A 25,549-nucleotide genomic window follows, 5' to 3' on the forward strand; every position below is an offset into this window, starting at 1 on the left:
GCAGTCCCTCCATGGATTCCCTTTTCCTTTTTGGGGTCCCTATTAAGATCCAGTCTGTTACATGCTGAAATCAGCAGACATTATTGCATTGGTTTCACTGGACCTGGAGAACTGTATTTCATCTGAGCTCCTTGGCTGCCAGCTCCTTCCAGAGGATCACACCATCTGCAGGTATATTACCTCCTTTCCTAATGTCTCCTCTGTCTTCCCCAGTTTGATATAATTGTACTCCCAGCAGTCTTATATTTACAATGGCATAAAAGAAAACAGCATCAGATTTTTCTGTTTAAAGGTAAATTTCACGGTATTCTTGCTGAGGGAAAGCTGGATTTTAAAATGGAAAATGAGCATTGTTTGCTTCAGTGGTATCTGATTAAGTCGTTAAATGAATTCAGTTCACTAGAACAGGAAAAATCATGCATACCATGAAGCCTGCTGGCACTCCAGAAGCTAATGTTGCAAGACTAGAGAGGGCTGGGGTGGGGGAGGGGGAAGGGAGGATCCCCCTAATATCTTGCTGATGCTGAGGCCCACAACTCTGCTCTATTGTGCTAGCCTCTTGATGATCACAATAGCAACGTAATCTCAGGGGACAGCAAAATGAGAGACGAGACAAGTTGTACTAAACACCCTCTTACATCTCAGAGTACAGTTCTGCAAAGACTGATGTATGTGTAATAACTTTGTGTCACAGCATAACACTGCTCTGAAGGTGACTTTTGTAAAATTTGTACTTAACCTTCAGGTACTTCCTCTAGTGAATAGGTATGTTTATTTCTACTGGTGTTATCAGCCCTTTTTTGGGGGGGAAAGTAAGGTGGGCTGTATTCTGGTTTGAATACTGCCCAAAAAATTGCTTGCTAAATTTTTCTGTAGCGTTGAAATAGCTGGTAGCATGTGACTAGAGGAATAGCAGATCATCTCTTAATTCCAGGCCAGGGAAGTGGCAATTGCAGTTTTTGTGGAAATTGCTATGTGGTGAATGTTCCTGGAACCCTCTGACATCCCTAGTGACCCTCCTTAGAGCAGAGAGTTTCTGCTGCCTTAATTCTGGAAAGAATTTCACAAACATGCTTTCTTTTGACCAAGTGAATAGTTCCTTTGTCTTTGGTGAGACTTGTCATAAACTGAACTGTCTTCCTGAATTTCTTTAAATGTAGAATTAATTTTGCAGCACTTGACCATACTTAGATGAAGTAGAATGCCCTCAAGTGGCTAATCAGGCATGGCATGTAAGTTTTTCCTGTCATATTAGAATAAATGTCTTCAGATGGGTAATTTAAAATATGGCAGATTTTGTTAGAGCATCTCTGCATTTCAGTCTAGCTTCATATTTGAAGCTTGAACGTCTTACGGGATGACTATGCGAAGGGAAAGGCAATGTGATTTAGGGGGCCTTTAAACTGACTTTGTGATTTGCACTGTGGCATGTTTTCTGAAGCTGGAGAACATACCATTTCTGATGAGTGAGGAGCAGGAAATGAGCACAGAACCTAAGCCTGGGAACTTATGGCTGAAAGACCTTGATGAACCTACATCTTTGGATCTATCTTCTTATGAAACACCTTTTGTGAAGGTTTGTAAAAGAGGATGACATCAGATTTTAGTTCCATGCCTGAAAGAAATTTAGGTCAATATGTTTTTCTGGGGCCAGACTTTACAAGTTGTCAACTACGCTGTCTGAAAGTTTGAGGCTATCTAAACTCACAAGCTAAGTGCAATTTTAAATGTTTTTGAGATCTGTGAATCTCTTGAGAATATCTAGAATCTCACACCGCCTTTGTTTATTGTATAGATAAAGTAAACTCATGTGAACTTGCTGTGAAATAACTGATTGTGAAAAATTGGTTGTAGCTTGCACCTAATAATTTCAAGTGCTTTTGAGTCTTGAGCAAGTGTATATCCTGTTTCAAAGCCAAGAGTCATATTTACTATAGTAGTTTTCTGACCTGGACCCTTAAGTTCCCAGAGCTGGTCTTCAAAACAGTTGAAGGAAAGTTTGTTTTTTGATTTTTTTTTTTTTTATTATTATTATTATTTTCTCCCCCTCCTTCCCCTTCTAAAAGCTCAGTGTGTAAAACTGGAAGGCAAATTTTCAGAATAGCTGGTGCTTAAAAGGAGGACACTGAGTGGAGTGGGTCCTGAGCTTTGAAGGAAGTATGTCCCTTGCTGAGGTGTACTGGAAGAATAACTCTGCAGTTTCTTTGAGAAGATTCTGAGTGCTGGGATTACCTGGAAATTATGACTTAGGTGCGTTTATTCTTAGTGTCATAAATTCCAACTTCTGTACTCATAACCCTCCAAACATGGACTTAACTTCCCTTGAATAAAGATCTTGTCACTTCTGACCACTTCTCCTTGCTGAATTCCCGAGAAATATGCTGCTTTGTGCATAGCAAGTTGTTTTTTTGCTGGAGGGTTGCAAAGGTGGAGGGAGGTGAACAAGAATTTTACGAGCAAGGAAAGCTGTTAGAATTTTTAAACCAACCCAATCAGCACAGAAATTCAATTCTTCCAACTTTTTCTCTTAACAACCATGGAGGCAAGCCTATTCTCCTGATTATTTTTATGTAAAGGTAATTATTTTTAAATTAGATTTATAAAGTACATAGATCTTCATTGATAAGAGGCTGAAGTGAAAGGGAAGGATGCGCAGTTAAATGTGCGATTTGCTCAGCAGGTAACAGAATTCTCTCAGTTAAAAGGGCCCTTTTCTTGCATTTACTTGCCTGCATACACAACACTGCAGCAGCATAGAGGTGCTGGAGTCTCAGGAGGATTGAGAGGGCAGAGGACTGATGTCGCACAGGAGAACATAGGAAGGACTCAGTATGGACTCAGAAATGGAAGCCTGGAAGGAAGTTCAGAAGACCTTTCATTTCTCTACTCTTTACTGAGGCAAAATCAGGAATATCCTGTCAGCTCCAGTATCTCCTGGCAACAGTTTACACTAATAGCATCATCTTCTTAGCTTTGAATGTCAGCATGCAGAACTGTTCCACTCTGATACTGGATTCTAGCTGGCTAGCAGTTGTGCATCATCTTTTTGTTTTATTAGTCACTTTTCACCCCTTTCACTCCACCCTGCTTGTTGTTTTCTCTTGACTTTTGAGGCCTTGTCTTTAGGCCGGAAATAAATTTGTAGCAAGTACTGCTTGCTATATTTGAACAGTCCCTGCTAAGTAGAACCCTACTAGAACAGTCTGTTTGCTGAAGTCTGTGAAGCAGGGGAACAGTACTCTTGTATCTTCATGGAGACCATATAAAAGTTTAGTGCAAGATCAGGGGATATTTAAGAGGATAAAGAACCAACTAGCAAAGCACATACCTGAAAAATACCATCAAAATATTGCAGCAGTATTGTCTGGATATTAATGTTCATTTACCCTTTATCCCACTTGTCAGGACAGGATCTGTGCTTGAATAGTATAATACGTTTTTTGGGTGAGAATGGGAGGCAAGGAGATGGAAAAGGAGAAGTAATAATTCAAGTTATAAAGATGTATGGTTAGAGCTGTACTGCAGGTTTAAGGATCAGTGATGTAAATATGTTCCCTGCTTCCTTGGGAGCTGTGAAAATGGTACCACAATAAATGTCCTGTGCCAAGACAGGAAAATGAGCGCTGTGCCAGTTTGTAATTCACAGTCAGTTTTTGCTGTTTCCATTAACATCAACATATAACAAATGAAGGCAATGCTTATTTTCTAGAAATAAGGTAAGTTTCTAGGAAAGAAAAAAACTACATATGGGTACTTACATATATATTTTTTTTTTTTTGTAAATTGTTTCAGTGGTAGTGTGGGATTCCATGAATGTTTCAGTACTTTGTGGAGCAGCTTGTGACAGTGCTGAGAAAAAACTTGTGAGAAAATGACACTGTACTTAAAAATGTTCACAGTCTGGGTCAAAGTTTGAAAGACTTGTGATAAATAGCTATTCTTACCCCTGTCCTACCATCGTGAAAGCATTAAACAGGAAAGATTTGTTTGGAGACTTCACTAACCCTGGCCATTATTAGTTTTGTGGGACACAGAGGGGCATCACTGTCTCAATTCTTTGTTTTCTAGATTATACAAGAGCTTGAGGCAAGGTTACTGGTTCTGAAGAAAAGCTGAAAAGCTTCTGCAGGGACAAAAATTTAATGCTAGATCTAAAAACACTAGATGAACCACCTGTGTCTCCCCTCTGACATTTACTTACTGCACATGCTCTGTAATAGTTCATGCTATGCCTGCAAAGTTATTTCCGTTCACTGTATCCTGCACAAGGCAGTGGTACAAATGTGATGAGAACTCTTTACTGAGAAAGAACTAGATTGCATGAAAGCGTGGGCCACCTCTAGAATTTATTCACTTTTACACACTATTTAGCTTTGGAGAACAAGTGCTTCCTTTCTAGTGTTTTTGTTTTGCATGCAGGTTTTTGTTTAATTTCCCCACCTTGACCTCCTTTTATTTTTTCCTCTTTTAAAACAGTTTAAAAAATGTGGGACAGGCACAATAAAAGATATCAAAAAAAACTAAATGCAAATGTTAAAAACATGTATTGAAAGTTGATATTTGTCAGTAAAATTGTTTTTGAAGTCTGTTTTTGAAACCTGCTAAATAAAAATGAATTTGATTTCTGTTGTGACAGTGGCTTTTCACTTTCCATCAAGAGCTCTTCTTTTGAGATGGAGAATTTTTATTTCCCCAACCATTTAAAGTTGTCGCAGGAAGGAATTTTCTTCCTGAATCCTGTTGTTTTTCAGTCATGTTGTAATTTCCCAGAATTGTGTATACAAGCACTTTAGAAAGTTGGTCTGTGCTCTTGATATGGAGGCCCAGTTCTTGTTTTTAAGCTGTCACATTCCTGAGAACTTCACAGGTTCTTCCCAAGGCAATGGCTGATGGCTGCTTCACCTCAACAATTACTCTTCTGAGGAGCTCCTGCAGATAACACTTCTCTCCAGTAAGCTGGGAGTAGATAACAGTTGTTAGCCAAGCTCTTTGGCAGAACAACAGTCTGCAAATGCCCTGGTGAGGAAGCGATACATGAAGGAGATTGTATATGAATATTTAAAAGGAGTTAATTTAAATGATTTTCTTTTCTCCAAAATCAGGTACCAAGGGAGTCTCTTTGGTTGTAATTTCAGCATAAATAATGGAGAACAGCAGGCTTTGTTATAGACTGAAGGGCCTGTCACTTTGCTCCATTTAAAAGCCAGGTTGCCAACTCCAGTAACTCCTTTTCTGAAGAAAATGGGAGAGCTGAGGCAGAGCTCTTATTCCCTACTGGTGCAGCCATCATTAGAGGAAAGAACTGATTCTTGTTCGTTATATATTAACCACGGCTGGGTTTGTGTAACAGCATTTTTAGTCCATCAGATGAGGAACAGTTTGTCCGTGTGTTATAGTCGTCTTTAAGGCTTTGGGCAGAAACTTTAACTGAACAGAAGAAAATCAGTAGGCAGGTGATTACAACACATGCTTAGTTTTATTCCTGTATCCTGGAATGCCACCAGCTTCCTTGGTCCTTGACCCATCTGTTTAAGATGGGGGGCCCCCATGGGTCACTTGACTTTTTGTTTCCATGTATATGGAAAATAATCAAATGTCGCTTGTGTTGTTTACTCAGACTCTCAGGAGAAGGGTGCTGTCTCTTTCTGTGTATCTTGTTTGGGTCTGATCAGATGGTACGTAGGCTGTAGTGAGAAGACTAAATTTTGCCTAGGCTTCATGAAGAAGGAATCTAGAGAAGGAGTTAAGGGTCCTGGGTTCCCATCCCAGCTCTAATGACAGCTACAGGCTGGTGCCTTTGGGCTTTGATGTGATGCTAAAGGTATTTACTGTCCTTGGTAGAAATGCCCTGAGTACTATAGGAGACATTTATCTATATGCACGAACTAAATAAAAGGCCCCTGTATCCCGCTATCCTTATGTTTGTGTGTTCGGGGGGCTTTATTTTATTTTTTTTAATTCGATCCAAGAAAATCACTTTGTACAACTTTCCTTGGACAGTTGGAGTGTGGGAGGGAATGGGAGGAAGGAGACATTCTTAACACTGCTAATTCAATATTTAGAATATGAATCTATTTTGTGTCACTAGATAAGTTATGCTGCTACTTGGTTATTTAGAGATTCAGTGGATAATGCTACGGAGAAATAATTTCCTATCTATAGTTTCATTGCCTATGATTCCTATCTTGAAATTAAAAGGAAAATCTAGCATCTGGAATAACCTGTTTGAATAGATTTGATCAATTTTTCCAATGTCTCTGCTGTATGCTGAGCTATTCCCACTGAAGCCAATGGGAGTTTTAGAAACCAGCATAGTGACCCATTGCAAAATACCTATTGCAGTATGTTAGAAAAAGTAAAGAGCTTGATGTTTATGGAAAGAACGCCTGTTTCACATTGCGTGTTTTTCCTTACCAGGTGAGGAGTCTGCATTTTGCTCATCTGGCTTTCTACAGGAAAAACAACGTGAGTCAAGGTTCTTTCCATTTTTCTTTGTACCCTGTGTGGTTAACATTTCTCTTTTGTTATGTTGAACAGCATAAGTCTGTTATTTATGCTTTGTTGAAATGTTATTTTGAGAAGATGGGGTGGGTGGAGGAAAACCAGGATTCCTTTGTTTAACCTTGATGAGGATTATGAAAATGAACCAAGCAGGTTCCTGTAATATTTTAATGCATTAATGTCTTATAGCATTGGCTAGAGTGGTGGGGTGGGGTGTTGAAGGTTAAGCTGCTGGTATACATGATATTTTATGCAGGACAGGAGAACGTGGCTTGATTTGGAGTTGTAGATGCCTTTAGTGCTTTGTGCTCTGCACCTTCCTATGTCTTCTCTGCTTGGAGAGGTGCAAGACATGTTGCTGTTAAGGTTTTGGAGTGCTGTTGGAACAAAAAGCAGTGCCACACCTGATGTTTCAAGGATTCCTTTGCTGCTGGTTGTCCCCCTTAGGTGTGTCACTGTGCTGTTGATTTTTCTGTGCTTTTGCACTGCTTGTTAAAGAAGGCGAATTGGCTCATAGAAATAAGCAGTGTCAATGATAGTCTTTCCTGTCATCACAGTTTTCCCCAGGAGCAATTGTCAGTTGCCCTCATCGAGTTCATGGTGAAATGTCTGTTAGCCATTCCTGTAACTGTGTTCATAAGCACATTCTGTCACTCTGACTGTGCCAACCCTTCCACTTTGGGAATCATGTGTTGCCCAGCTCATCTGGCCTGACCTGAGAACTGGAGCTGTGGAGCAGCTAGAGTCTAGATTCTGGGCTAGACCCTGTGCCTCGCTGCATCTCCAGTGCTCCACAGTAGTCGTGTACAAGATTTGGCAGTCTGTTTGGGGAAGACTCTTCTGATGTAGAAATAGTATGGAGTTGACACAGGCAATGTTTCCTGTTGTGGCTCCCAGAACAGGATTGGGCTCAATGATGCATGTCATTATTTTCTTCTAAACAGTGCAGCTTGCGAGAAACTGGATCTTCAGTATACTAAAATATTCTTTGTCATTGGTTAATAGAAAGCATATGTTACAGCCTTCATGTGAACATATTTCTCATGACAGATTTGTTATTATAAACAGTTAGTAATACCACAGCAGATGGCAAGGAACTGCATGATTTCTTATGGGAGTGTGATAATGGAAATAACAGGTTTTTGGGGGGACTATGACCCTCTTATGTTTTTTATTTAGATAAAACTCTCTTGTTTCTACTCCAAATTCCTTCCCAATCAATGTGGCAAAATATTAAGGGTGCTTAGGACAGATTTAAACTGTACCTCATGTTCTCAGAAGTTAAGAGTTCTTGTAACTACTCCCTCTGTCCCAGATTTAGGGGTGCTGGTTTACTTTTTCTGTTGCCAGGGATTGCGCTGATGCTTTTCGTGGCTGATTTGGGGTGTGGAATCACTTTCTGCACTCCTCCTTTCACCTAACTGTCCTTTCCTGATGCTCTCTGATCTTCAGATATGATGTACTCCATCTGCAGAGACTCTCTGGTAACAAGTTACTTCAGACAAGGATGTAGACGCACAGCTTGCTTGGATGTCTTGTAAGCTGATGGTGAATGTGTGCAACATATCCTATATACACCAATTCTAGTGGGAATTTTAATGCAGTACAGTCCCTGCCAGAGATGCTGGCTCGTTAGTTTCTGCTGTAGCAGCTTGTACTTCTGTTTCAGAAATACCTGGAAAATCTTTTCCCTGGTGATTAAATCAGTTCACTGAGATGGTAGCCATTGTTCCTGTTTTTTTGACTGTTAGACTGAAAAGAAGTGTAATTTCTGTAACAGGGCTGCATAGAGTTTAGGACCATGACCTCCCTTCCTTATAATTGATTATCTGATCAGCAGCAGATTAGCGTAAACTTCCCCCCCCTACTCCCCTTCTTCTAAATCCAGCTTCCTTCACTTTAATTTGTTTTGGGACTGCATATTGCTAAGAGCCAATGAACTGCTTGGGATAGTTCTCAATGAGCTTGGTCCAGTGTTGTCTATGCAGTCCAGTAGCTGTCCTGCTGAAAGATGCTTAAAATTTCCTGATGATTTTTATAATGAGGCCTTATGTTTTAAATGGAATTTATTGATCATCTCCCAAAAGATGGAACTTTTAAATTTCATGCTGTTAACAGCTGTTTAATAATGAGGATTCTGTTTCAACGTGATATTTAAGGGCCTGCTTTAATTTCAGCCAAGTAAAATTATTCAGTGCTTAAATTTAGTCACCTGTTTTAATTAAGGTTACCAAGTATTCCAGGTTGGCCAAGGTAGTCCCAGAGTAAAGGATGTGTTTTAGCATTTCAGTGAAATTCTTCAGGATGCTGTCTTGTCTGATTTTCATCCAGACATGGGATTTTCTCTGCTTCCAACTTTCAGACTGTGATCGAGGGAGCTTATTCTTTTTCCAAGGCTTCTGCCTCTCTCTTGGGAGAGAGAATGAGACACGTATATCCTTTTCACTTGACTTGTTGCAGTAGGAATATTGTCTGTGTTTCTTCAAAAAAACAACAAAAATCTGGTCATCCATGGAGACATTTTTTTCTGAATTTGGTGCTTAGTCGACAATGATGTAATTTCAGCTGCTGTAAAGTCAGGGTAAATAAGAGGGAGAAGCTCCCCTAAAGCTTGTGGTATGACTGGGATGGGATGCTAGTGCTTGTAAATACGTGGGCTGGATGCTATTAAATCTGAATCCTAGAATAAGTACAGGATTGTTAACTGTAAAATAAAAATAGCCTCCCCCCCTGCCACCCCCCCCCCAACACACACATCAAATCCGCAGCTATGCGTGGCATATTTTCTTTAGTTAAAGTTGAAATGAAATCATAGCTATTTCAAGATGGAACACACTCCACTTAATCAGGAAAACTGTTTAACTGGGACATCTCCCAGGGAGCTGATTTCAGGCCAGTGACAGTTAGTAGCAATTTCTAGTGTTTAAGCAGATGGTAATTTCACCTAACCAAGCTGCCTTTTGGTGATTCAGTGCTTAGACCTTTTGTATATCCCAGGCTCATCCTGGTTCTGCCTGATTGTTCATCTGACTGTGGCACTCCATCCCTCAGCTGTACTGTAGAAGCAGGGAGAGTGTGTGAGAATAGATTGCCTGTTGTTAGCTCCCAGCACTTACTTTGCTCTTTCCATCCCAGATAGCTCTGTTGCTGGTGTCAGAAGGCAAGCATGTAGAAAGTTGCAAAAGGAATTTGTCAGAGCCAGGATTAGAAGTCCTGAGCAGAGCTTGTTTTAAAACGTCAAGAAATTTCCCTGCAGAGGAAACAGGAAATTCAACTTTTTTTATTTTCATGAAAATACCCCGTCCCCTCTCCATTTTTCAGCTACTGCTGCTCAGGAGTGCTTAATTATCCAGCCTTGTGCTTGTACTGCTCAGCTAAGCTGTCCGGAGCTATCTGGGAGGGTAATATTCAGTGCACAATGGCAGTGCCACTTCCCTGTAATCACTTCAGTTGATGCAATTACATGAATGCATAAGCCAAAGACTTAGGAGAAGCTGTGCCTGAGGGAGGGAGAGCAGAATTACTCCCCCCTGGATTGAGTGTCTGGTTTTGAAAACCTTTGCTATTTGAAGAAGCAATAAAAATTTGAGAGCTGAATATATGTGTATTTATAAATGGAAAATAGGCCAGGTTGTGTTTCTAACAAGTGGTTTTTTTGGCCATACATTTGTTAATCATGTACACCACTGAGGTTTTTGAACAGCTAGACAGTAATTACTTTCTTAGTGTCTGTCTGCAGTGTTGCACTAGCGTGGGAGGATTATTGGGTTACTGTGCTTAGCTTCTCCAACATGCAGTGATTTCTGAGAGTGGTTCTATGCTAGAGAAGAAGAAGAAAAGATGTCTGTGGCTCCTCTAGACTAGCTAACTTTTGAGTTAGAGCTGCTGTTCACCCTGGCTTCGTTAGGCTTGTATAATGTGTTATAAAAATGCACCTTTTTAATTCTCTTAGATGTACCTGAAAAGTATTGTGAAAATGTTATCAGGCTGGAAAAATTTGACATTGCAGCATTCTGATGATATGCAAAACTGTACTGCATTTCTATTTCTTGTCATTTTTATTCCCTGCTTGTTGGTTCTGTCTATTGATTCTCTGCATCGGTTTAAGATTCCCATCCATAATCTAGAAAAGGACAGCTCTGGCTTGAGGCAGGCAAGTTCCAACTAATGCCATCTTCTCCCTTTAAGATCCCTGATTCTACCTGAGAGAAATCTTCCAGCAGACAGACAGTTCTGCATGCATTTCCTGCTTTTCTTTTCTCTGGCAAATCAAATCTGAGAATACATGGCTCCACATGGACTGGTGAGATCTCATTTTCTGATTCCTGTGCCTAGCAATAGGGGACAATGGAAAGAGGGAGGCATCATGACTTTTTACTGCAGTGAGGGCTGAGACTCCTACTATGGGTCTTGCTGATAGGACAAAAAACAGACACCATGACCTCTTCCATGTCGTGTGATCCACCCAGACTGCAAGTGAAGTGTGAGAGCACATTTGCATCCATGTGAGGTACGAAGCCTGTACAGGCCTCTTCTAGCATATATATTATATGATGTGTTTTGACATTGTGCAGTGCAGTGCACTGTTAGCAAAAATTTGGGAACTTCTGCGTAATTTCTACTATGTATGTTCAGTGATGTCACTAAGAGCTGGTAAAAACCATGAGAGCTCACCATTTTTTGTCAGTAATGATGAAGAAATCCCTTATTCATTTCATCTTATGTAAGAGGCAATGGTCTGCTGCTACTCTGGACAATAGGATATTAGTATGCAGAGTTCATTTTTCTCAGTAACATAAGGTCTCCTGGTGGAATACAAAAAGCACCTCTGACTTTAGGAAATGAAGAAACAATGAGAAAACTGCTAAATTTTACCTTCGCTAATTTATACCTAAATGGCATCAAAGAGGAAGTAAAAGAACTTGCTCTATTTTAGTTTGAACCTACAAATAAAAGCAGAAAGAAATAAAATAATGTTTATGGAACAAGATCATTTACAAAAAAGAAAAAATTAGGAAATTGCATTTTGAAAAAAAGGCTTTGAGAGGCTCTGTTTCTCAGGATCCTCCACCTGGACACAAATCATTTTGACAGCATTCCTTACTGATGCAGAAATGTCAAAATGCTACTTAAAACATCCTATCTGAAGGAGATTCTTTAGCAACCACTTAAATAGCACAGATGCCATGACTTCTGTTCACTGGAAAACCCCAGTACTTGGCTCTTGTACTGTGATACAGAATGAGTGTTGCTTGATATAGAGATATATATATATATATTTTTTCCTCCTCTCTCCCCTATGGGGGAGGTTATGGGATTGCGAACTAAATAAATTTCTAAAATGGGCAAAAGAGGCATGATTGGATTTGGAGGAATATACATGTAGCTTCTGCTCAGCAATCCAAAGAGTTGAGCTATTGTTTGTGTTAACCAATATGAAAAATAACACTGCTCTAGCCTTGCAAATACCTGTAAGTCATGCCTTCATAAAGCTCTTTATCCTCATTGTTAAGCTGCAGATAGCATCTTGGGTGGTCTTACTGAAGAGATTTGTCAAATATAATAGCATATTCAATGTCTAGCTTCCTGTACCATACAGCACCTGTTTATGTTTAGGTGAGCCTTGAATAGAGCCAGCTGGAGATCGAATCCACATTCAGGTTAGCTGTTGAAAGATTTTCCTTGATCCCTGTTTGCCCAGTTTGACTGTCTTTCCTTCTGTTGAAAGGCTTGGTATTTTCAGATCTGTAAAATCTTTTCCTTTCATTGCTTTTTAGTAATGCTGTTTTTATCCCTTTATTTAATTTTCAGCTAACATGGTTCTCTGAAAGTCAAACAAAATTATCATACTAATTGCCCAAAAGAATTTTCTTCACTTATCCTTCCCTTTATAGATTTCTGAAGAATAAGACAATCTTTTCTACATTGAGGATGTATTTTTGCATAGTAGTCAAGAACTAAAATGCGTCTAGTAGCTTGGCTTGTTAGATACCAAAGAGAAGTTACAGAAAAGGTGTTTAACAGTGATTGTGGTTTCTATGGATATGTTCAACTGCACTTACTTTTCAGGCCTTCTTATGCATGTGATGTTCCTTCATGTGCATGTTTGCAATCAGTACAACAAATTATCTCTCATGGGATCATTTGCAAAATTGAAATAAATGAAGTGAGGAGAGACTGTGCTTGTATAATAGAGGAGTGCGATGCAAGACATCCTGCGGGGCTTGTGTGTGGTTCACTGAGAAGAGTGGAAGGAATTGATTGATATATTTGATATTCACTAGTGCTTATGTAAATTAGAAGAAATTTCATTGAAGTAAGTAGAGCTTTTTTCAGTGCAAAACTATTGTGGAATTAGAATGGGTATTAATGAAAGAGATGGAACTTAATCATATCTGATGAGGTTATGAAATTATTGCTTTAGGAAAACCATTTAGTTTTATAGAGCTCTATTTCTGCAACTTCTTTTCCATATTCCTTACTTTTGTCACATGACTAAGAGCTAAATAAATAAATAGTAAGGGGGGGGGATGACCAACCACCACATTATTACATAACATGAAATGCCTTAGGACCCATCCCAGTAAGGAAGAGGCAGTATCCTTTTCTGAGTATTATTAGTGATTTATGCTGTGTACTGTTGTGAAGTAGAGAACAAATATCTAATTGACAAAACTTGCCCAAAACATTTCCTTCTAGCTTTGCAGATCGCTTAAGAACATAGCCTTCCCCCACCTCCACAATAGATGATTGTCAGATGTTTGTGTGCACTGCCTCCCTGGGTTGGTTGTCCCTTTCCTGCTAGTCAATCAGCATCTTTATATATAGTACGTTTTGTGTCATTCTCCTTGATTTTTACCACCTCCACCCACCCACCTACCCAAGTCCCCCATCCAATTATCTAGATCAAAAAGAGGTTTGTTTTTTTTAGGTTGCCTGAAAGGTGTTCTTGCCAGGATTAGCCTAGGAGAGATTCCCTATCTCTTTTTAAATTGTAGGTACCACATCTTTGTAAGCCAGCTCTGGATCATTAGCCATGCCCCAAATGACTGGTAATACCCATGTAGCTATTGACCTCGGTGTCTTCAGCAGCTAAATACAGTTATTGCTGTGCCTTGGAAAGGTTTATGAGCGTTATTTCACATTACAGTCCAGTTATGATAGGCTAGGTGATAAAATCTCACTTGGTGCAATAAGCAGCCACTAAAAATAAATAATGTTTAGAAAAAGCAGATTTGCATGTTAGACAATGAAGTATCTCAGCTGATGCTAAAGCAGTGTATTCTGCTATTGTCTAGAAGAATGGCCCTGCTGCTTACATTCCTATGCAATTTATTTTGCTCTCCTTTCATCAGGACTGCACTTCTTCCACAGTAGAATACTCTAAACCCAGTAGAATCTTGTGTGAGGAAGGCACTGAAGAGCCAGAGACATTATCGAAGGGGACTTGGTGGCTTCTGAAAGTCTCCCTTGCTGGACAGAAATGTGCCCCCCTTCCTGCCATTCTGTTGGGCTGTTGCAATCAGAAGCTGCAGCGCTGCTCTCTATAACATATTGATTAAAGCCACCATCATTTTACATTCTGTCTCCAAATACTGTTTGTGCAGACGAGTCAAAACTGTCAGAGCTCAGGTTGCACAAATAAACCAACACTGCAGATGGTTTTGCCCCCTTCTTCCCTAGGCAGTTTCAGTTTGATCATTTGCTGAAAGGTAAAGAATAGCTAAATAAAATGAGAGCATTTCTAACATGAATGATTTTTGTATGGTGTTTCACTGAGGATGTTCCCCCGAGGACAATGCTGAATACCCAAAATCCATATAGAAGAGTGAGCTGGTACACATGAGGGAGAAATCCGTGGATGTCTGACAGGCACATCGTAACTGTGAGATAAGTGGTGGGGTCACAGGATAATCGTGGCTCTGTATGATAAATGGCAAAGACCTTGTAGTTGCTGGCCTGTCTTCAACTGTCTCTGCAGTGTTCTGTTTAGTAATATCTCCCTCTGGCATTTATTCTGACCTTTGAAGCACAGAAACAACTTCAAGAAAAACTGAATCATTAAAAATGCTTTAGAAAATACCCATATGGTTTCCTAAACATGGACTGTTTCTCCTCAGCCCAGGCAAGGTGTGAACCTTATGTCTGGTACAAAGTGAAGTTTCTCTGGGGGTAGATGAACTGATGGGGTTAGCGACAGTCTTGTTTTCTGTGGCTTCAGTTCCTCTGTTTGGATAAGGAGCAAGTGTTGCAGTTTCCCAACAAAACTGCTGGGAGTTTAACGAGAGGCCTCTTACTCCTACGTTGAGTTTACCAGAGGTACAAAACGTGCTGGGATGCAAGTTGGGCGCCCCCCCCCCCCGGGCGCCCCCCCCGGGCGCCCCACCCCCTCCCCCCCGGGTGCCGCCGCCGCCCCGCCCCCCCGGCTACCCCCCCGCCCCCCCTCCCCCCCGGGCGCCGCCGCTGCCCCACAGTGTGGCTAGTCAAGCTGAAACAGCCGTGAGGGATTTGAGGCGAGCTCTCTTTGTGAGTATGGGTTATCCCATACGGACTCTAGTCGCTGACTCCCTTTTTGAAAGGGCCCAAGGAATGACCGTGCAGGCCAGCTGTGACGCCTTAAGGGGTGGCAGCGTGTAAGGTTGTCTTCAGGAGCTCTGCCTACTCTTTGAGACTCCCAAATGCAGGATTTCGTACACAGGCAGGTATTAAGTATTAGATATTTTTAAGATCATCTTTAAATAAATATTCTTTTTTGGCAATGACGATCCTATGGTAGTTATATATTAACTCTTGTATAGCATATTTGTTTTAAAAAGGCATCCTTGTCTTCCAAGGGTAGGATTTCCAGTCAGTTGTTCTCCTTTCCAAATTATTCCCTTAGACTGCCACTGTATTCTCTATTTGTCCAACAGCCAGCTCTGTGGACCCCTGATCTCTGATGGTACGCCATTAATATAGCAACAGCATGATGGTATGAATCTCTGAGCTGATTCTTGCATTTAGAACTGTTCAGTGCGGGGTCTGAACAGACAAGGCAGGTCCTTGTCAAGAAATTCCCTTTCTTGAATTCTGTAAAGGAACAAATTCAATTCTTCTAATATACCAGAATTTTCCAAAGGGCGAAGTGAGCAGAGGTTTGTAGTCTGTCCTCTGATTTCTGTGTTATCTTGGAAGTACTTGAAATTACTAGAAGACCTTGTATCTACTATTAAATTCTTACTGGAGAAGGATTCTGAGTGATGCCTGATCCAGAAATACGAGCAAGTCTTGGTGCTCCTGGATCACAGCATGGCTGCATTGGTTTTGACTGCTGTTAAGTGAATTACTGATGTATAAGATTAAAACCTATTGCTATTTTGTTTTCTATGCCCTGTGTGGAGGGGATGAAACTGGAGCAGAAGTGGTGTTAAATATGGAACTAATACATCAGTGGAAGAACTTTAGACTCTATGAATAATCTAGTCCTCTAAGAAGAGCCATGTTAGTTAAGAACTGAGTTCTATTTTTATGTTGCTCCTTTTGTTAGCTTCTTATTTGTCAGAGTACTCAGGGGGTAGCAGATGCTCATTTGTTCTGATCTAATATGAGGCTGAAAATGAGTAGAAAAGTTTGAGCAAAGAAAAGGTTGGTAGGAGAAATGGCAGGTGTGCTGCTCTCACACTGACTGTTTGCAGTGGATGGAGAATCCTGGGTGTCTAGACAGAACCAAAGGGAGTTGCTGGATGTATAAACTTCAGGACACCCTTGTAATGTTTTATACAGGCTTTTTGTGATGGATGAGTTAACTTCACAGACTCAGACTAGTTCCTAAAGAGAGATCCTTGTCCACACTGGCAAGATTATTTACCTGTAGAGAGTGAGACCATAGAAACAGGATTGATTGTGACCTTTTTATCCTGGCATATTGCCTGGGCTGAAGTAACATCTGAAGAACAGACTTGGACTTTCATTCCGACTTGCAGCCTGTAGAAAGTCGTTGCAGTGGTAATAGGATGAGTTCTCTCAACATCATGAAGAACTCGCCCTGTGCTCAGTAATATGAGCCAGAGCATAGGGTGGCTCAGCAGCTGTATCTAGATCCAGGTTTTCAAGTGTTCTGCTCCCAGGAAGGCATTAAAACAAATTTTCCGAAGCTCTCAATGCATTTGGAGACCTGGCAGCTGCCAAAGGCTTTTGAAAATTTGGATATAAGAACAGCAGTGGGAACTACTCACTGCTCTCAGCTTCATTTCAGTGCCTAATGAAATTTCTGTCATTTTCTCTTGTAGGTCATGCTGTATGTTTCTGTCTCCAATAGAGCTTTAGCAGCTGAATAGTATTATTGGTTATATTGTCATCATGACAGAGAAGGTCCTCAGTTACTTAAGTCTGTGTGATTTAACCTATACGATAAAGCTGAACCTATGTAGACCCACAATCTGATTATCTTCCAGAGCGTATGATCAGTAAGTTCCCTTTCACTTTTCTCCCTCCACCAAGGTACTGGTTTGAATTCAGACAAGTTTGTTCCTTTGAGTAGCAAAATGTCAAAGATCCATCCATGGAAATTCCTGACCTGTGCTGCAACCTGGCACTTTTAATTTTTTTTCTTTAAGATCTCCACATTTTTGCTATGTTAAAACTGTACTTCTAGGTGAAGATTTTAAGAAGAGTATAACACACATTCTTACACTATTGCAGTCAGATTTTTATGACAGTCTAGCAGTGTTCTAAAGACAGCTGGCATGTACAGACTGGTATGTCTGAAAGAAAAGAATACCTATCATGCTTCCATAGACTGATTTGTGCATTGTAGTTCCGGTAATCTCTGATACTGCAAGTTGATGTTGCACATTTGTTTCTCCGCTAAAGTGAGAAAGCAACTTGGAGAGAAACCTAATCTCCTGACAGCTATATTAAGAATAGAATAAAAATTGCAATTAAAACAGTGCCTAGAATCCTAGTGAATTGTTAATTATCCATGACATTTTTGTGAGCGTAAACTGGAGAACTATCCTGTGAGCTGGCACTTGGCAGCATTTAAAAAAAAAAAAACACTATGCTTTCTAAAAACATATTTTTAGATGAAGATTTTCAAAAGAGCACAGCAAAAGTAATCCCAGGAGCGTCTTGTCTAGTATGTTGTACTGTGAAGTTAACAGATATTAGTATGTGGTGAGTCCTACTTCCCTTTTTCAGTTTTCTGTTGAAGATTGATATTATGGTTCACTTTAGATATTCCTTATGGCTCTGGATAATTTCTTTCCATGACACAAAACTTATGTTTGTGTTGTACTGGTTCTGTTGTGAGCTTAGATGCTAGAAAACTGAGACTTTTTTCCTACGATGAGCTTTGGAAAAAAAGTGATACTTCTGTAGAGACTTTTGGAGACAACACTTCTAAAAAGGAACAACCTTGGGTGGCAGAGACTTCCAAAAAGCAATTACATTTGGTGGAAGTTCAGGGTTTGGGTGCATGTGTTTGCTGTTGCAGTTTTCTTTTTAATACAGATATCAAATGACTAACCTTTAAAATCCTTGCCTGCCAGAAAGACAAGAATAATTACCTTGCTTTAAAATATGGAGGAACTCAGCCACAGGGAATAAATGGCTTTTTAGTGGCTACAAGGCAGATCGAATCTGGAATGGAATTAGCTCTCAATTCTAATCCAGAAGAGTGGAGAGTTTTTGAGTGCTTGTGAAGTGTCTTTTAAACTAAGTTCAGTGCTTTTAGGATAACCTGGCCAGATCCTGCATAACAGGTATTGCAGACTTACTGTGTGATGACCAAGAGAGTACAGCTAACACCTCCTGTGAGGTATTTTAAAACAGGTCAGTGTTTATCTCCAGTGCTTTGACTATGTAGTTGGCTATGGTTGTCATCGATAATTAAGTGGCTGAATCTGTTCTTACTAAGCCAAAAGCATTCTAAGTCCTGTTCCGACGCCAGTGCAGAGGCTGTCATTGTTATAACACAGGATGATGAATACAAGATCCTGTTGTGATAAAAGGTATTAGCAAAACACTGTTTCTCTACAGTTGTCTCTTCCTGGCTGTCAAATTCCAAGTTTTTTGGAGGAGGAACTGTCTTTTGTTCTATGTTTCTGTAACTCCTAATGTACACCCTGGTAATGGAGCACTATGGCTGCTTCTGGAAGTTTCCCAGGTAAGTCGCAGAGGCTTATGGCAGAGTTGGGTGCTGAAGGTCTTTGGAGTTGTATCTTAACCTCGTTTTCTGGCTTTCTATGACAATAGCTCATGCCATAATGAGAACTTAAAGGCTCAGTTCACTTGCCTACGTATGGGTGTTTAGTACAATTTGAGACACTCCAGAGTATCTTTAATGTATCTGCATGGGACTGACAGAGATGATGCAGGACCTAGGGTGACCTCTTCTACTGCTGCTCCAGAAATGCACAGGTGACTAACAGCAGCTCTACTGGTACTGCATACCCCTACATAAACACCTGAATCCTGTTCTAAATGTTACTGTAAGAACAGAGCATCCTTCAGGATGTAGGACTTCAAGAAACCTTGTCTAATATTCTGTTTGTTTAAAGGATTTCCTGTGAGCAGGCCTTTCTGTATTGAAATTATAAGTGTCTGACCTCCACAGATGTCTGTAAATGGTGAGGCAGCCAAATATTTATACAATAAATTATATCTTTTCCCTTTCAGGTGAATTATATAGAGCCTCTTTAAGAAAACAAAGGTTCCCTGCACAAGGCAGTATTGAAATACACGAGGACAATGAGGTGAGATTGTTTCTCAAAACAAGCTCTTCTGATTTCCAAGGAGTAAACGTGTGGAAATACGCGTTGATGACAAAAGTCAAGCTAACGCAATTGCACAGTAGTCTGTGTAGCTATATATTTTTGAGACGTATTAAATGTTTTAATTGACTATTTATTTCATCTTCTGTTCAATAAAAACTTCCATTCGCATCTTTTCTAGACGCTTTTAGCATAAGCATAAACAAGATCAATAGACATCTCCAGTATACCTAGCCCCACAGCTACATTTTTTACCCAATAAAAAATTGGTATTTCTAACAAAGATCAACCCATTTCATCTTCTCATCTTTCTCTCAACTAATTCTTAAAAAAAAGTTCCTTGCTTCACAACATGCAATACTAGTTAATAGATTTGGGCTGTTCTGGAGCGAGAAGGAAGCAAATGTTGAAGAGGAGAGAACTGCTTGGCAAACATCCTTCCGGTCTTTTTTAAATCACAGCTGGTTTAAATCCCATAGGATGTTGTTAATTTCACTTCTTTCGTAGTCATGGGGAGATGGACAGTTTCTTACGTAAGACAGTTAGGTTAATTCATGTTTTATAGGTCAAGATGATAGAGTGCTGTCTTGTTGTATGGTTAGAAAATACAGAGGACACGATAACTTCACCTTCTCAAAAAACGGAGTAGTTTTTGCAGGAAGCTCTGCTGTTTTACCTATACTAGTTATCCTGTGTTGTTTTTGCTCATATCCATTGCTCTCCTAGAATCAGGGGCTGCTTAACAAGACTGAAGATCTTGGTATGGGTTCCTTGATTAAACTGCTAACTCTGAAAGTCTTATTGCCAGAATATCTCATTTCCTTTGAGCTCCTGTTTTGAGTCTGTCTAGAGAGTTCTATGCTTCTTAAATTCTGATTAAAAAAAAAGGGGGGGGGGACTTCCTAATAGGCTGCATTGTCTGAGCTCTTGTAATGTATGATGGAATTATAAACCCTTTTGATGTTTTGGTGCATCTTTCCCTTGTTCAGTAGGTGCGTATGTAGTCACTGGAAATCATCAGAGGCCTTTTAGAGATATTGTATAATTAACTTTGCTAGAAATATGACCCAGTCTTCTAAAGAGAAATTATCCTGTCTACTTAATGCTTCAGTGGAAATGCAGGTTTTGTGAAGCAGATTCAGCAGCAGTCATGAAATTGATAGTAACAGAATTGGGATTTTTTTAGAAGTGGTGCAGAACCTAAGCAAGTTATATTCCTTCCAGGTTAACTAATTGAGGTCCTCTATCCACACAGTCAGCATAGGGCAAGCATCAAAAATGCATGCTTTTCCATTTTTGAAGAATCCCAGTCCTAAAACCCACTGAAAATGATGACTTCAGTCATAACTGAACTATTGCTTAGAGGCAAATGAATTTTATTCCCTTTGACTCATCCAGTGAAGGATGCCAGTTAAAACCAACTGTGCTGAGAGACAGTGACTTGAGCAATTCTGACCTTCTGGGGTTTTTCTTTCTGCTTTGAACATTTCAGTTCCACAGACTCATCAGCAGTGTCACTTATTTACAAGTTAGCATTGGCTGTGGAAGGAGCCACTCTTAGGTTTTGAGAGAAATTAAATTTCTCTTCTAAATGACTGGAGTGGGAGCATACAAGGGTGGAAATTGTAAATTAGAACAAGGAGAAGTGGGACCTTAAATGTTCTCATTCTGCAGATCAGCACATCCAGTAATACTTAAACAGATATAAGGCAAATCAGCAAAACACCTTTAGAAGATGAGCATGGAAGCTAAAATGAATAATTCTACTGAATAATAAAAATCATGGGCTGAACAGCAATAGTGATGTTATGGAACAACCTACAATTCTCTTTTTTGGCCATTTTTCTGTCACCATTCTACAGGTGATAATTTTCCTATCTTTTTGTCTTATTGATGTCAACAATGTTCTCATTTAACAAGACGATCTTATCCACAGGCTCAAAGGCGTGCGTGTGTGTGTATGTATGTATGCATTTGTCAATTTTCCTGATTAATGTATTGTAGTTAAAGTCAGAACAATTCTTCTCGCTTTATATTTACTGTCGAAGAGTGTGGCTTTGTTTCCAGACCTGAAGAAGGACTTAGTGCTCAAAACATTGCCTGTTTGCCAGCTACTTCAGTCGATCTGATAAAAGAAGCTACCTCTTCCTAAGAACTTTTCCTTACTTACAGCAGATGTGCTAATGTTGGCCAGTTTCTTCACAAAAGCATAATACTGTGGTGGGAGCTGCATTCCTGAGACCTAAATAATTTTACAAAGTATAGGGAACAAATACCTGTATTGTGGTAATGTCTAGAAGTCCATTTTTTAAAAGGTGCTGTATAAGCCTGTGAGCCAAACCAGTCTTTGCTCTAAACATCCTGCAGTTTAGATACGCTGATAAAGAAATACTGAAGAGAGGAGGCAACATATAGATACAGCAAAGGTGCAAACATAACTATTAGATTTTGATCAGTTTGTGAGACTGGGGTAATAGTAAAATGTAAAATCATTAAACTCAGCGAAGAGGCCTTTCTGAAAATAAATGGAGGTTATTTCACCATGTTACATCCTTAATGCATTTTATTTAAACTACTTTCCTTCTCAGTAAATCACCCAATCTAGCAATCCACAATCCTCGGGGCGGGGGAGAGGAGGGGAGCAAATAGAAGAAATGTTACTGTTATTTTTATCCTGTGTTCATATTTGGTTGGGAACTAGAAAGCTCTAGGAATCATATTGTCCAAAGCAAAGAAGAAAGTGGTAGTCAGAAAAAAATCAATTGTTTAATGCACTTTCTTTGAGTGTATATAACTCTTGAGAGTTTAAAAAAAAAAAAAAAGGGGGGGGGAGGAGTGGGGGGAGTTTTGAGGCATTCAAAGTTTTTTCCAGTCTCAAGTAGATAACATCTTTTTTTTTGCAGAGTACATCACCTCTCCTTCCAAGGTTAATTATTGTCTGTCAATGTATATACTCACACACTCAGAAATGTATTTCTGAGGTTTGTGGCTATCAGCAGCAATACATTTGTTGCTCTTTCAGTAAATGTTTGGGTAAGTTAGCCCTTTCTTTAATTTAGAAGTTAATATAGAAGTTAAATAAAGAGGTTGCCAGTCTCAAAAGGCTAAGATAACTGAATCAACTGCTTTTGATATATGGTTTCATTGGCAAAAAAATTTATTTTCTTTTTAGAATTTGTGATAATTTGAATTTAAACTTTTCCAACAAATGTGGCAAAAAAACTAGCCTAGTTCATGATAGGCCATCTTTGGATGCTGGACATCTCCTGTCTGGATATATTTCCAGTAACTTTTGATGTGCACAAAACCATTTAAAATCTTTGTTCATCTGAAACCTACATCTGAGCTGTAAGGGTTTCCTGGTAGAGCACAGCGTGCTCTACATGGTTCAGACATACTTGGATGAAACTGACTTTTTTTTCTCTTCCCACAAGTCAAATATCACAAGAAGATAGTAGTGGAAGTAGGAGAGAAAAAAAAAAAGTATTGATAATTGCTTGTGGACGCTGATGCCAAGTACGCCAACACTGTTCATATAAAAGGTCATTCTAAAACAAGTCTGTTTAGATGACTGTTCCCTTCTTACTCCATATCCTTCTTCCAGGAAGGAGCTCAACACCAGAACTGCAAAACTCATGTGCTGATTTTGATCCTGCATGGGGGGAACATCTTAGACACTGGAGGAGGGGACCAGAACAGCAAGCTGGCAGACATCAACACCTTCAGTTCTGTGTTTGAGAAGGTGACCCAAGCCCATTTCCCTGCTGCTTTGGGCCACATCTTAATCAGGCTTGTTCCCTGCCCAGCAATCTGTTCGGCGGCCTTCTCTCTTGTTTCCAAGTAAGTTAATCTGCATTTTGTAATGGCTGACTTTGCAGTGAGGTTTTGATTGGCTTTTTGTCATCCATCTTTTTCATAATGAAGTGCTGTGAGTCCATCTTAGCCTGTTGCTTACTGAATGACTTGGAACAAGTTTTTTTCCATTTTTAAGTGGATGCATTAGTACAAAAACATCTGATAGGGGCTACTGCCTGTTGTCTGCTTGCATCCAAAAAAAAAAAAAAAATCCAGAACACCAGGATAGGTGAAGACGACTGAGATAACTGTTAACTTTTCTTTCGTCCCCTTTAAATTCTGACCCAAAAAAATCAACAGTCAACACTTGTCATATTTTAAAATTGAAACATAGCCAAATCTGCATGCCTATATGCCAACTGACATTTGTATATCTTATTTATCTGTTTGTTATTTGGCTAATGCAGGAGTAAGATGTTATGGAAAAACCCCTTGATAATTTTTATAGTTCTTCTAGAAACAAAAATGGCATATTGCTAACATTGGTGTAGGAATGGAGTGGAACAGAGCATCTTGGCATTGATAACAAAATTAGTAAATTTTTCACTAACATAACTCTTGACTGTTAGGAACTCTGCCAAATGCAGTCTCGGGGGGAGCAATTTTTAGATTTCCATCTTTGAAATCTTGGGTCAAGTCCCTGCTTAGCCTGATGCAGACACAGAACTATGTCATGTGCTTTCCAAATGAATGGTTAAATCTCAGGTTATTGGCTGTGGTGGGTTGGGTGTCTCTCTCATATTCCCTTCAGGACATGTTACTCTCCATATAAGTAATCTGTTCAAATGAAGGGTTTGCACTGGATCTTCCACTTCCTCCCCTCCCCCCAAAATCTTCTAAATGTCGAATTTGTCTGGAGCCTTGCTCTTTTCATTTCCTAGTGATTTCCTTCTCAGTGTTGTAACTGTCTGATTAAAGTTTTATCTAAACTGTTATGCTCCCATTAAATAGGTTTTCCTTGATTTGCTGTCATTTTCTAAGCTGACATCAAAAACAGAGAGAAATTGTAGCCAAGTCTCAGTGAAGCTTTGAAATATTGTCTTTGACAAGTCTGAATGTCAAACTGTATCTCAAAACCTGTTGGAGCACTTTTGTGAAGTAATAAATGCATGTATCTAAATTTTAGCCTCCTGATGGCTATTTTGCTGCTTAGACTAACCATTCTTATATCAGAGCTGAGACAGGAAAGAGAAGAGCAATCATGCCAGTAACATATCCATCCCACTTACTGGGTTGTTTTAAGCTGTTTTCAAGGAGAGAGAGATTTGGGAAGTAAAATTGACGAATAGTTGCTAAATGTCTTAGTTGTCTGTGTGTATTTGACAGAAAATTTATTATAAATTATTATAAGGCAGTTTTGACCCTCAGAGATCAGAGAGGATGCATAAGAGACCCAGGTCTTTATCCCTGATTTTGGACAAATAACTCTGTGATTCAGGTTTTTCTCTTGGTAGGTTGGTGATGATAATATTCATCTTCTTTTCTAAAAGTGGTTTGAGCGCTAGGGAAGTCCCAATTCATGGACTGCACAAGAGGGCCTTGCCTTCCTATGCACCCTGAACTCAGTATGGGGACCCTACTTGCCTGAGCATACTAGTACTCAGTGTAAAGAATGGACCATAGGCCATTCATACAATATAATTAGTGTAACAGTAGCACCATCAATGCTATAAATAAGCAAGAAAACCAAGTTGCATCTTTTTATGGATGGCTTGCATTAAACATAGAAAAAATTATCCTGCTAGAACTGTTCATTATTTTATTCAACTATTAGCAAATTGGAAACTGTTCATGAAATAGCAATTTATTTTTAGTAAATTTCGAGTGATTATCTTGAAAATGTTCAGTTATGGAAGATTTTTTTTCCTTATAAGTTATTAGGGAGAAACACTTTTTTTAGAAATATTTAGTACATGGTGTGTGAAAATGGTAACAGTAGAAGTAAGGCTGGATAAATATTAAACTCGATATGTATGATCTTCATCAGAACAAAGGGGAGACCAAAAGGGTTTGTGTCAGTTACCTTTTGTTTCTGCATATCTATTCCTATTAGTGTATTCCTATTACTCCTATTAGTCTTGTCCACATAGTGCTAATAGGTCAATGTGTCTTCAGACTGCATACAAATAAACTAATCTTTGCAGTGTGACTGTTTCCATATGTAATGTGGAGGGTATTGACAGTGTTTTCAGGCACAGACTATGTCCTCAAAATTTTATTTGAAAATACACTGTTTACTAGCCAGCAATCTGATTTGGAGTGCATCCTAGCTTTTAAAGTCTCATGAATCCCACTTTTTTGCAAAAAATAGAAACACCTGAAGACACACATACACACAGTCTGGATATAGTATGGATTGGAAAATGGCATTTTCCTTCCCATTTATTCCTTTCATTTCAAATGGAGAAAAAAATGACTGGTAGATTAGTGTTTCCTGTGGA

The 25,549-nt window shown here is 39.5% G+C and overlaps 1 protein-coding gene across 4 annotated transcripts in view; it reads left to right on the forward strand.

Moving 5' to 3' along the window:
* Nucleotides 1–25,549, forward strand: part of PITPNM3 (PITPNM family member 3) — a 148,923-nt gene that overhangs the window by 70,375 nt on the left and 52,999 nt on the right. For all 4 annotated transcript variants that reach the window (XM_067309434.1, XM_067309435.1, XM_067309436.1 and 1 more), the window contains 3 exons: nt 6,418–6,465; nt 19,159–19,235; nt 22,858–23,093. In XM_067309434.1, the coding sequence (XP_067165535.1) occupies nt 6,418–6,465; nt 19,159–19,235; nt 22,858–23,093 (361 nt within the window). The remainder of the gene's footprint in view (nt 1–6,417; nt 6,466–19,158; nt 19,236–22,857; nt 23,094–25,549) is intronic.

This window comes from Apteryx mantelli, chromosome 22 (assembly GCF_036417845.1).
Source record: "Apteryx mantelli isolate bAptMan1 chromosome 22, bAptMan1.hap1, whole genome shotgun sequence".
Taxonomy (NCBI): Eukaryota; Metazoa; Chordata; class Aves; order Apterygiformes; family Apterygidae; genus Apteryx; species Apteryx mantelli.